The 13,766-nt window shown below is 43.9% G+C and overlaps 1 protein-coding gene across 1 annotated transcript in view; it reads left to right on the forward strand.

Annotated features, from left to right (window-relative positions):
- Window positions 1–1,966: 1,966 nt before the first annotated feature.
- efna2a (ephrin-A2a) overlaps window positions 1,967–13,766 on the forward strand; it is a gene marked incomplete at both ends in the record, with an annotated part of 81,171 nt that continues 69,371 nt past the window's right edge. Inside the window, one exon of the mRNA XM_083998382.1 lies at window positions 1,967–2,109. Within this exon, the coding sequence (XP_083854508.1) occupies window positions 1,967–2,109 (143 nt within the window). The remainder of the gene's footprint in view (window positions 2,110–13,766) is intronic.

Consider the following 13,766-nt stretch of genomic DNA (forward strand, 5'->3'; position numbering starts at 1 on the left):
TTGATCCTCGCCGGGGCTCATTCTGCTCCAAGTATCGACGCGTCTGGAGAGCCATGCGCGCACTTTGTGGAAACAATGTAGTTACTATACATCTCAGTCTGTCGGCTCTGGGGTTAAATACGCAAGATGGATATGTTTCTGCAGAAGAGTGCACCCACACACATACACACATGCACACACTGAGGCAGGACAGCGGCAGTAAGGGTGGCAGCGCTCTGTCAGGCAGCTCTCTGGAGGTTTATGGCTCACAGGTTTTAGACTTGGTGCTGCCTCCGCTTGCCCTTTGGGCCTAATGGACACTGATGGAAAATGACTCCACAGTTCCAGCGATCCATCAGACTCTCTCTATCTATCTGAGGCCCCCTCTGCATCCATCCATCAAGGCTGCAGCTTTCAAACTAATCGTGAACTTCATGGGTGCTTCTCTCGACTCAGGCCCAGCTGCGTTACACCCTCCTCCTCGGTGAAGCAGATGCAGATGGTCCGAGGTGGTGATTTATGAACGTTTATGAAAGTTTAACATGTAATCAGTCAAAAGCAGAAACACCCCTCGGATGAAATTTCAAGTGAATCATGTGGATTCATTTGTTTGGACCATGGTTCTTAATTCACATCGCATTAAAAAAAGGTCAGTTAAGTTCTTCAGAAGAAAAAAAAAAGGTTTAAATGAGTTAGGGGATTTCCTCTCTTTATACCCTCGGTTATATGGCCCCAGCGCAGTGAGTCAGCCAGCACTGAGTCCCCAGAGAGAGCGCGGTACAGCACGGCACGGCACGGCTATAGCCTACAAACCCCGCCCGCGCAGAAAAGAGAGCGAGATGGGGGAGAGAGAAAGAGAAAAAGAGAGGGAGGGAGAGAGAGAAAGGAGGGGGGTGGGGGTTACTTAGGCTACACCGAATCAGTGGTGCCGGTGTGCGCTGCCGCTCGTCATAGGTGGAGGTGGGTTTTTGTTTTTGCACCGGAGCGTGTTCGGGATTAAAGCTGTGATCGTGGCTGCCGCCGGTCAGCGTGACGCACACGGAGGGGGAAGAAAGTGAAGGCGCACCGCGACTCCAGTCACATTGGATTAGAGCCCAGTGAGCGGAGTGAGGAGAGGAGGGATCACCAAGTTGAGAGATGCTGTGAGATGCTCGTGGCTGTCGCTCGGAGGATGCTCCAGTCTCGCAGTTGTTCTGCTGCGATAAGTTTGGACTGAAATCACCGGGAAAGGAGCGCGTATACGTGCGTTAATCTGGGATCTATTTCACTGAGATGCGATAAAAGAGAGAGAGAGAGAGAAAAAAAAAAGCTGAAGTGGACCTAGTGTTTTCTTTTGTTTGTTTTCCTGCTGTGAAGAGATTTGCTTTGTGAGGGGGAGCGAACAAAGCGTGCGTCAGGCTCCGCACCAAATCTGGCTAAACAAATATGACGGAGGGTTTGAACGCTGTCTCGCGTCTGCAGATGAGAAGCGATACCGCAGATAGAATCACAAACCTCGGATGAATTGTGAAATTGATCGTACTTTCATGGAGACAAGGGGGATCTAACCCAGATTAAGCGCATCTATCTATCTATCTCTCTCCTCCTCCTCCTCCCGGCTGCGCGTAATGGGAGAAAAGTTTCGGACCTTTGCAGAAGAAGAGACGCACTCGCAGCATCCCGCCGCCGCCGCCGCCGACGCGCTCGTAAAAAATAACATGTGAATCCCGCTCTCGCGTCTGCGGCCGACCCAAGTTTTGCGAGTGAATTCTCCACCGTTTCAGTATGACTTGAAACACCAGCGAGGTGAACTGGAATCCGCGTCAAGACGAGTCAACGATCCATGAACCGACGACCCGATTTGTCCAAAGACGCGCAGAAGGACATTTATGATCTAGAGAGGATTTCTGCAGCAGCAGCAGCAGTAGCGGTGCAGTGAGAGCCTGATCCCATCTGAACACACACAGAGAAAGAGAAAAAAAGATAGAGAGAGAGAGATTGCCCCTGGATGTCTAAGATGTTGTGCCAGCTCGGCCAGAGGTGTGTGATGGAGGTGGTGGTGCTGACCATCCTGTCCTGGGTGTCCGTGTGGGCGGAGGAGAAGATCATATTTGACAGACACGCCGTCTACTGGAACAGCTCCAATCCCAAGTGAGTTTTAGTCTGAGTTAGGCCTGTGTGTGTGCGTGTGCGTGCGTGCGTAAATGCGTGTGCGTGTGTATGTTTGAGACTATTGTTTATCTGCCTGCCATGTAAGACTCTCATAATAATTATAAACATGCCCAGCGTGCAGCTGAACCTGCACACACACGCACTATTCTCTGTAACACTTGTCATCAGAGCTCTTTGTTTTTGTCTTGTATCCTTTTTCTTCTTGTTTCAACTATGTTACGGATGAATATTGTATTTTACACTGAACAAACAACACACACACACACACGCACGCACAAATGGAAGTGTTCACGTGTGCATGTGCACGCACACTAGATTTAGTTCTGTGGCACAGGGAGCCTTTTGTCTTAGACAATGAGGGCATCTTGCCCCCTCTCCTCATCAATGTCTAGAGATTTACTCTCCCTCAGTCTTTCTTTCTCTCTCTTACTCTCTCATATGCACACACTCTCTCTCTCTCTCTCTCTCTCTCTCTTACACACACACACACACACACACACAGCCTTTACCTTTCTTTCAGCTAATCTCAGCGACTTGTGCCAGTAAACACATCCTTGCATTATTTCTCTGTCAATTGCAAGCACTTGTGAAAAAACACAAACAAATGCAAACAAACACGCACACACACACATAGACACACACACAGTTGTCTTTAGCCAGGCCGCTCATTGACATGGGGCAGAGCACACTGGGTCCGTCTGTCTAATGGTTTGTGACAACCTGGCCTGCCTCTTTCTCTCTCTCTCTCTCTCTCTTACTTTCTCACCCCTTCCTCTCTCTCTCTCTCTCTCTCTCTCTCTCTCTCTCTCTCTCTCTCTCTCTCTCTCTCTCTCTCTCTCTCTGAGCCCCTCTTCTTCTTTTTCTGTCCTCCCTCCCTCCCTCTCTCTCTCTCTCCCAGGTAGATAAATAAACAGTGAAAGTGCTCCCTCTCCCTCACTCACGGCTGAATTAGTCCAAACTAACGGGCCTGTCTGTCTCTCTGCATCAACCCGACACACACACACTCTCGAACACACACACACACACTGAGCTAACAGGCCTGTCTCTGACTGCATCACTTTTCCACAGAAGGCTTCTCAAATATTTAACAGGCAAGGGGGAACATTTTCTCCCTTTCTCGCCGTCTCCCTCTCTCTTTCCGTCTCTCTGTGCTCCTTGTTTCTCCCACACATATGCATATAAATACATACAGACATATAGTATATATACATATATGCAAACACACACAGTATATTTTATATATGTATGTATTTATTTATATATAAACACAAACACCTACACACTGCGAACTTCAGAACATCACTTGCTAAAGTGAAGCTATATGGATGGTAGCTGGGGGCGCTGTTATTCCGTCAGGTCGCATAGAGAAGTTGAAGCAGAAGGGGGGCACATCAAAAATGCATTGCTACTAAAGCAATGAATCTAGGCTCTGGAGCCCTGGCGAGGTTGGTTCCCCCTGTTAGACCCTGGCACTGTCATTGCTCATGCTGCGCCTTTTTCTGCACACACACAACCCGGTCCCGCTGTACTTGTGAGGACCTTCAACTGACAACATTCATTCCTCAACTTAAATCAAAAAGCTAATTCTCTCACTAAACTTTGAGGATTAAGGCAAGTTTCTGAGAGATATGGAGAGACAGAGAAAAGAAGAGGGTGGCGGGTGGGGAGGGATCATTGACAGATTTACAGGATGATTCTGGTTTATTAATGCGGGGTTTGTTTACTAAGTTTTGGCTGAGTTACTTGCCAAATAGACGTCCAATAGAGGAAGAAACACAAACAGACAGACAATCATACTGGTAATCAAACTCCAAAGTTAGCAAACTAACTGGGAAGAGGAACCGACTGTGACAGTAAATTATTCCCAAAATTGCACCAGTGGGGGAAGAAGAATCCAGCTCCAATTCAACAGTATAAAATTACTGCATTTATTAGAGTTTCATATTCAGAATCTCATCAATGCAAAAAACACAGAAGCTCAATAGGCAAAATCTGCTTAAGGCACCAAAAGTAAAAGTAAAATGGCCCCTGTGACTGACTAAGTAAGTAAGTTAAGTAGTTATAGGTGTGACTGCTTTATATACAGTTTCCCAAGGTAGGGTTTGAGTCACCACCAAAGGGTCACGAGGTGAATCTTAGTGGTCCTGAGATAATTTCTGTGGCAGGAGAGAAGAAAATTGGCAACTGCAACTTGACTTTGTGTTATTTTATGGTTATTTGTGTTATCATTCCTGAAGCTGCCAACAATTAACAGATTTACACTGTTTCTAGAGTTACAGATAGCAGGCCATAAGATTTGAGCACAACTTACGTCAGATTTATTCTTATTAAATAAGCTTAACTGGTGACTTTGTGTATTTTATGTTAAGTTTTAATTTGAGAAGTAACTGTGGCTGCCAATACTTTTGGTTTCACCTAATCTAGCGAAACTCTTGCACTGCTCATGACCCGGTGGATCGTCTGCCTCACTGGACTCGCAGAGATGTGGCTTTGGAGAGTGAAGTGTAACATTCAATAAAGAGAAAAAAAATTGCTAAGGCTCAAAAACCAGACCCATATTTTAATTGAGGTCTTATCTTTTAAAAGCAGAGCTGAATTAATGTAGCTGAGTTAACGTATTGGAAATAAAAAATAATTGATTTTTAATAAAGTTTAGATAACCGTCCCAATAATCAGAATATATAAAACCCAAACCCGCACAGTTATATAAATTATTTTTGCTGACTTTTGATTGGACTGTTTGATCACATGTCAGGGAGAAATCAGGAAGTATTGTGATGATATCCCCAGCCAGCTTGTTTTTCAAAGTAAGAGTGATCCAACCACCAGATATCGAACCCAGAGTTTAGTACAGAGTGGTACCGCTGTAGATTGAGTGTGCAAAAAAAAAGACCATAAAATTGACTTTCTCTGTGAACTTATTTGTGTGCAGTCTTCCATGGCACATTTGATGTAGACTAATATTTCACAGATGAAGTGCTATTCCACCACAAAAAAGAAAAGCAAAAGGTCTTAGTTGTCACCTATTAATCCTCAGAATGGTGATAAAGTCGCCAATAACTGATGAGGAGTTCAAGGACCAAATCTAAGAGTAAATGCATCATCTCCAAGCAGCAGTTACTGTCTGACGCTCAAACAGCTGGGAAAATAAACAGCTGTGTGTCTCCATTGATCACACAACATCAAGCACACACACATACACAGACACACACCTTGTATTGGAGCTATGAGGATGTGTTGTTTCTACTCTCTTCTTGTGTTCATCAAAAAAAAGTTGCTCCCACCAAAAACAGCTTGACAAGGGTGTTCTCTACAAGGTCACAAGAACTGACTGAGAATTTGTAGAATCTCAATGTTTTTTGTGGTGCCAGTGTAAACTTTTGTGTTTCCACAGAGAGGGAAATGTGAAAAAAAACTGCATGAAGAAGGGATGAGTCATAAGACACTAGCAACTTTTCTGAAACAGTGCCAAAATAACCCTGGTACATTAGCTATGCTGCAGCACTCGGATCACTATAATAAACCAGTATATATAAAAACATTTCAAATGCAAAACACACTTTAAAGTTCCTATAGGCAGCAATGCTGTATCAACAATCACGTCACTTTTAGTGCTGAACTTACCGAGATGTTTCTTTTTTTTGTGTGTTTTTAAGCTCATTTGTTTTGGTTTTTCATCGACAGTTTATTCTAACGTGTAGTTTTAGCCATGCACCGACATGCTACCTGTACAAAACTGTGTCATGTTTGTTGCCAGCTATCATGCATGCGTTTCTTGACTTCAGTAAAGTGGAGGTAACTCTTTTGAGTACCACCACATTGAAGGTATAATTTTAGAGAGGTGGACAAATGATGAATATAATTTGGGTGAACCTGTCGACCTCAGTCTTGCTTGTTCTACTTTTCTGTTTTGTGCTTCTCTTGGATCTATCACCAGGCATCCACACTGACAATGAAGGTTTAATTGGTTTTTTTTTTATTACCTGCTAATTAATTGTGTTGCCAGTATGTTAGCCAGGAGTATTAAGGAGCGCCTTGATCTCCACAAGTCTAACCTGGATAAGTCAAGATAAATAAAATGAGTTAAACAAATGTTTCTCCTTGAGAGAGGAGGCAAGCTACAAATTGGCCAAACCCTTTATATCAAGGGCTCTGGCTCTCAACAGGCCTATCTCTTTCAAGGTCTTGCTGGATAATAGAAAATGTATGAGATAATCCAATTCAAACAGCTCCGGCCACTTTTGGTCACGGCGGGGAGCAGCACTTGCACACACTCAGAGTGTCGTCCATCCCCCCCTGTTGTGATGAGATACGTGGTATTGCTTCGGTAACAAAGTAACCGTAACACACATTATCACAACAATGCTGCAACACTGGAACTGGATCTGGAAATCTCCCAGACCCACATAAAAGGATTTATGCCACATGCAGGAAGGTAGCTGCTATATAGGAGGGGGGGGGATCACACACATACATGGAGGCACTTCCACACCAGTCGCAGCTAGATTTAGGTCACAGACCCACACACACAATCACATACAAGCAGAATGGCTGTCCATTGAATACAAGGTTAGACAGCTTCCATTTATCTATTTACGCACACACACAGTCAGTGGAGGCTAGATATGGGACACACTCATGTGCACGTACACCCAGACTGGCTGTCCGTTGAGTAAAAACCTCATCCTTTTTCCTCTGGCTGGCTGGCACACATGCTGCATGTGAACACACACACACACACACACACACACACACACACTGAGCCCCCTCTGGTTCTCAGACCCATATTATAAAGCTTTCAGGTGAGGGGCTTTGTTCACCCCGAGCAGCTAATGTGCTCAGAGCAGTGGGCTCTCCTCCACACACACACAGATACACATGCACTGGTTCAATGGTCCAGAAGGAGCACCTTATCTAATCCCATGGTTTATCCTTCAAAAGACTTTCTTTTCCTTTTCCTCTTTGTTCCTCCTCTCTCCTCTCTCTTCATCTCTGTGTCTTTGAGGAACTCCGTGTCAGTGAGAAGCGCTGATGGTTGACGACACTCTCATTCTATGGGACAGAATCTATCTCCTTGGAGACACTCTCTCTCTCACACACACATACACACACACACATACACTTGCACCCACACAGCCTTTGAGGAAGAAGTGTCTTGCACCCACACACTCATGCATATATTGCGCAGAGAAAAGTTTCATATGCACACACACGTACAGATACACACACCCAACAAACATGTTGTCCGTCGGTACACGCCGTCAAGCACAGCAAGAGTCCTGGCAACACAAATTCACATACACACACACACACCATCTTTTCCGTCATGTCCCCTGTGGGGTCCAGGGATATGTGTAGTCACCAGCATTACCACACACACACACACACACACACACACACACACACACACACACACACACACACACACACACACACACACACACACACACACACACACACACACACACATACACACAGAGAGAGAGACACACACAAATACAGATTTGTATCCAATTTACATGCAGTTACTGACAGTTTGTCAGACTCAAACTGCCCCTGGGTTAAATCCATCTTCCACCACTACCCACTCCACCTCTCTTTCCCTCCACCCACTCTCCTTTCTTCCCCTCTGTCTCTGTGTGTATCCCTATCGAGCACTCACTGTTATCTCCCCCCTCTCTCCCTCTCTCTTGTTTCACGACCTCTCTCCCTCCCTCTCTTGCCCTATTGGGACGTGGTTAGCGTGTTTTTCTTGCAAAAGACCCCGCGCGTACTGTCCGCACCGCCTCAGGCAAACCCCTTTTCTTTACATGCACCACGCTCACATAAAGCTGCCCTACATCAGGGTCCATGTTCACGCTGTGACCCACATGATTGGGCCGTGTATGTGTTTGTTTAAAATGTCAGCTCTGCTATAGTTCATCCGGAGAGAAACCAATCTCAGGAGTCATACGTGTCCTCCAGAGCCTCGTCTCACACTGCGCTAAAAACGATACTTAGAGTAATTAAAGTCAGGGCTCCTGCCTCGCAAATTATTTCTCCCAGCTCAGCAGGAGAGACGGTTACATAACAAGATCTAGTGTGGCTGATCTTAGTCATCAGCACATTCAATACAATGATTGGCAGGAGGAGGTCATCTGAATATTCAGGGGCATTAGGGTGGAACAGTTTGTCTGCTGATATTAAATGCGCTGCCAGTTCTGTTAGTTACGGTATGAAAGTCAAAAAGTGAATGTTTGACTCTGGGAGTATGTAACACACAGATGTTTAGCCTCTGAATACAGAGAAAACATCTCATATGGATTCTATATGGTGGAGCAAACTGACATTTATTAAGAGTCACCAATGAAAAGTCTTATAAAAATAAGGTAAATCATATCTTGAAAACATATTTGTCATGTTTTAAAAGCTCTAACATAACACCAAGTAATTAACTGAGAACACGTAGGAGTAAACTTCCACCAGTTTCATTATGCAGGGAGTATAAAGAATCACAATCAAGTTAAGTCCAGGGTTTTATTACTGCTGGAACTATTACAGGATTTAATCACCGTTAATATGTGGGAAATTAAAAACCTGTTTTGATAACTGACTATAGGTCATTTATACTGCTGCATCTGTGAAGCTGTACTTGCTAAATACTACTGTCACGCTCACAGTGTCAAAGCTGAAACACTGATGTTTAGCAGGTATAATGTTTACCATCTGCATCTTAGTTTAACACGGCTGTTTGCTAAAATCGGCTACAGGGGCACTCAGATTGCAGACCTCTGCCAAGGCCGGTGTTAAACAACAGACCTCAGAGAAAAAGGAAATGTAATCCATAATAAATGATCTGCACCTGTCCCGAAAAGTAATGGCTTCCTTCCGGGCGCTCGTCTCATTCATTCCCCCAATTCGGTGCTAATAAGCTCAGTACATTTTGCGTAATCCTGCTGCCAAATATGCAAACAAACAAACCTGCTTGGCAGATTGGTAATTAGCATTAAACACATAGACAAGCCAGAGTCAAGTCCAGCATCGGACAAAGTAGAGTTTTGACTTGATGTTGGCGCTTCAGCATGAATGAATGAATGAATGTGGATCAAGAAAGTCTACAAATCTTCACATCAGTCGATCTCACAGCTGCTGTCACTGGAGGCACTGCACACTGATGGGATGTGAATCTCTGGGTTTGGGCTTGTAACTTCTGCTTAAACATGAACGATGACATCAGAGTCAGGTGTTCCCGAGCTGCCACACGGCATCGCTAATGTGTCTGATTACACCTGTGCTCTTCCTGCTGCGTCGAGCCAAACATTTGCTGTGAGAGAAGTGAGTCGGTTCTAGGTCGGATTTGCTGCTATTCTTATATTATAATGAAAAATATACAGTGTCTGTAAGTTTCTTGTTGTGCCAGACTTTAGTGAGTAAAAGAAACACACAAATTTTGGAAACACTTTCAAATGTCACTAAAGAATTTATGCACTGAGATGTTTTTTTTCAGGCAGATTGACAAGACAATATTTCGCTAAAAAAGAAAGGAAAACACTATTTTCATATTCAAGCCATGGTGCCCGCCTCATAATACCGCAGGGAGCCGGTTCCCACAGAGAGGCAGACTGCTGGAAATCCATTATCATGTTTAATTGGAATGACATCGCTAGAGGGAAAAAAAAACAGTTTAATTCACAAAAAACCGCAAATAGAAACGCCGAACATTTGCTGTTGTGTTTTGTGGACTTGCTTGTCTTTTGCGCAAAAAACTGCACCGTTACTCCCGGTATCTGTCATGTGTCGATTTTCATTTTCCAACTTTTAAAAAAAAGTTACAAACAAAGTTATACAGTAATCCATCATAAACTATATTTTAGAGGCAAATATGTTCCAAACATGGCTGAAAATGAAATCATGCAAAGTAAGCGATGAATTCCTGCACAACTAAATCTATCTCAATAACCTAATTAGATACACAGTGTAGCATTGACCTTTTGTTGAGCATGAAAAAAAAAGGTTGATACCAGATGAAGGTCGATGGCTTAAATGTTGTATTTCTAATAACTTTAGTGCTGACAAATTGCTGGAAAAGGACATAACTTTTAAAACAAATCGAATTGCATGACTGAGGGAAACAATTGGCTTGTAATTGGTTAGGTATACTGTAGTCTCGCCTGCCAGACCCTCCTCCAGAAAAGAAGGAGACTAGGTATACTGTAACTTCTGATGACAGGCCCTTTGATTTTCCCTCTATTTTTACTGTGTGACACTCCGCCCTCACCTCTTTGCGACAAGCCGCTGACAAGCCATGGCTCCTGTGCTAACATGTGTCATCAATTAGAGCTGGAAATCAATATCAGATTGAGAAATTTCTCCAGGCAGCCGCCCTGTAATTTTACTTCACTGTTGCAGACATAGTATCTTTCCCTTCACTTTAGGATTAAGGATTTTTATTCTTTCTGTTATTAAGGCAGTGGTTTAGAATTGTAATCCTTGTCTTAGGAATTATTTCTTTTTCACAGGTTTCCCACCCCCCTCCCCCTCATAAAAATAACTTGGCCCATAGCGAATGAGTGTAGACCTCTCCCGTGCATTTTTCACAGAGAGGTGCCCTTTTCCAGATTTTCAATCCTGCCCTAGAGAGTGTCTGTGCACGCTGCAAAATATCATCATCATTTGATCTGCCCATAGGAGTGTAGTGATCTGTTTAGTATGTCAGCAGCATGGTATTGAATCAGTAATGCAATATGAAATGTTTATTTGACCCTCCCCTCCCTCCTCCCACACACACACATGCACACACATGTTTGATTGCTCATGCAGAGGAGCAGGTTGAGAATGAGTAAAGATATTACGCTGCAGTGCTACTGCTTCTGTTGCTACCTTCCACTAATGAGGTTTGTTGATGATAATGACTATGGCAGTGATGGTGATGATGATGTAAGTGCTCCGAAACAACCTGGGGAGATCCCAGGAGTTGTTGTTTTAATGAAGCGAGCGAGAGAGAGAGAGACAGAGACACAGACACAGAGAGAGAGAGAGAGAGAAACAGTTCGAGCCTGGAGATAGAGAAAGTCAGTGAGCCAGGGGTTTTAAGGAGAAGACAGAGAGGCCAACAGACAGGATGAAAGAATGAAAGCATGAATAAGAGAGGACAAAATAGGGAGATACTGGCCCGGAATATGAAAGATGCCAGACTGCACTCAATACATAGCAAACAATGGGCATTGTCATTCCTGCTCCGTCCTTGTTTCTGCTCCCCTCTAATACTTTTCCTCAGGTCCCGGCTGGTTGTGCTGATTGTGTTAGCCGAGCGAAAGAATAGGAGTCTTTCAGTTCTGTCTGCCCGATACTCTGATGGGACCCTGGCCGCTCAGTCTTCACACAAACCAGCTGGAGACTGATAATAACACATACACTGCTGTCTGGCTACGCCTCAGACTGGCCCTAAGAGACAAAAAAAGACAAAAAAAGGGAGGGGGGAAATAGAAAGATCTTCTTGAAGGATTAGGGACGCTCAATATGAAGAAGGACAAAAAGTTGAGTTTGTCACAAAGACAAGGCCATTTCATTTTTTTTTTTTTTTTTTTTTTTACATTTTTTTCTCTGCGAGGAAGAAACAAGATGAGAGTTTGCAATCAAAGGAAGGGAGGTGCAGCGGGAGGAGAAATTGGGCGGAAAAAGAGAGGGAAATGAACGTTAGAGGAAGATGGAGGCAAAGGAAGATTACTTTTGGAAGTATGAGTCAGAGAGGCAGCAGCAGTGAAGCTGGAGAGAGAGTATCCATAAGACCATGGTTGGGTAGTCCCAGCAGGTGAGTGTCAAGGGGCTGGTATTACAGGGAAACACTGGCCTTTAGTAAGGAGCCTCGCCCAATGTTAAAGACGCCCTCTGGCGCGCACGGGCTTTTAGAAATGAGAAAGCTGGCATTTAAAATAGAGGAAGAGAAGATGTGTTTGAGAGATGGAAAGATGTCTCCCCATCCCTGTTTTCCTCATACCATCAGTGTCGGTGAGGCTGAACTCAATTAAGAGCTGACCCTGGAAACCTTCACGCTGATAATCGCCTCGATGTTTTTTACATTTTGGCAACCAAGTTCATCCTAAAACAGTCTGTAGCTACTGTGGATTTACCACAACAAGGTTATTTCCTCCTTGTCAGCCTGCACTGTAGCATCATGAAACTCTTGGCTTGCATTTGCATGAGTGTGTGTGTTGGAGCAATAATGAAAACCATTTTTTTTTCATCCTCATCCAAGAAGAAAAAAAGGGGAACAAAAAAAATCCCCAGTAGGTTTTGCAACAGTAGGAGTGGAAAGTTAAACAAAAGAAGAAGCGAGTGGATCATTTGCATTGTAATCCATCAGACAAGGCAGGGAGAAATGATCTAATTCCCAGCCAGGATGCCCCGCTACCTTGATTTCATCCAGAATGGGGGCATCGTAAACAAACCCCTCATTTTACACTATGCTAATGGGGACATAATAAGGCAGAACCAACAGATGTTCAAGCGCTGCCATGATTTTGTCGCTACTTAATTCTGCCCGGTGCCGTGTCTGCTAACTAACTCGGCCCTCTGATTCCTATAGCCCGCTCTCTGAGGTCTCCATATGTACGCCACTTTCTGCTCCAGTGTGTGTGTAATTTTGTCTGAGCTGCAATTTTCCGTTTGACCCGCAGAATAATCCTCACCTCGGGTCTAATCCTGGGCTAAGCAAGACCCGGAGGACTTTATATTAGAAAACTGGCCACTAATCTGATTCTCCAGATAGAGAGGATGTGAGTAGGCGGGGATGACAGTGGTGAAGATACCGATCCTCCTGCAATGATGAAGGTGATACGGATGGCACAGTGATGATGAACATATGGAGGTGGATGAGAGCAGAGGCGTTGATGATGATGAACTTCCATCATTATTGTCAAATCCAGACTGGAGATTGGGACAAGTGTTGAATTAAAGCTCTAACAGCTCAAGTTCAGTCCAGGTGCAGACTCATTTAATACAGTGCAGTTGTAATAGTTCATCTCCTGTTGTTGAGGACCACGACAACCTTCACGACAAAAGACCTTTTACAAAGGTTGCTTCTGGCCATCTGCATTTGAAAGCACCAAGCTGAGGAAAGGATCTCAAACTATTTTTAGAGCGAGAGCGTTTCCACACAGGAGTTGTGTTCAATTATTTTAGCTGTCTCTTTATATTTCCCTCCAGATTAATTTAAAATATTGTTTGATTTACTTCTGCTTTTATAATGTGCTGTAAGAACCTGGTCTTCTGCATTGAAAACTTACCAAATGGAAAAAAGAAAAAAAATCACATTTGGCTTTTATTCATACAAATAAAATCAGCGCTGCTGCTGCTACTGATGATGATGTTGAGGGTGTTTATGAAGATGGTGATGATAAGCATAATGAAGACAGTTGGGGGCATAACGATAGTGATTACAATTCTGATGAGGAAAATGAGTGTGATGACAGCGATGATGATGATGAGGAGGAGGACTGCGATGACCATGATTGTTTTCATGTGATGTTGATTATATTAATGTTAATGATGGTGATGATGGCGATGGCTGTGGTAATCAGAAGAATGAGGGGAACAGAGTGGAGGAAAACAGAGAGGAACTGTCCTACCAGGAAATGTGTCTTTTTCTCTCTAATAAA

Source organism: Trachurus trachurus (genome assembly GCF_905171665.1).
Source record: "Trachurus trachurus genome assembly, chromosome: 22".
In the NCBI taxonomy this organism is placed as follows: domain Eukaryota; kingdom Metazoa; phylum Chordata; class Actinopteri; order Carangiformes; family Carangidae; genus Trachurus; species Trachurus trachurus.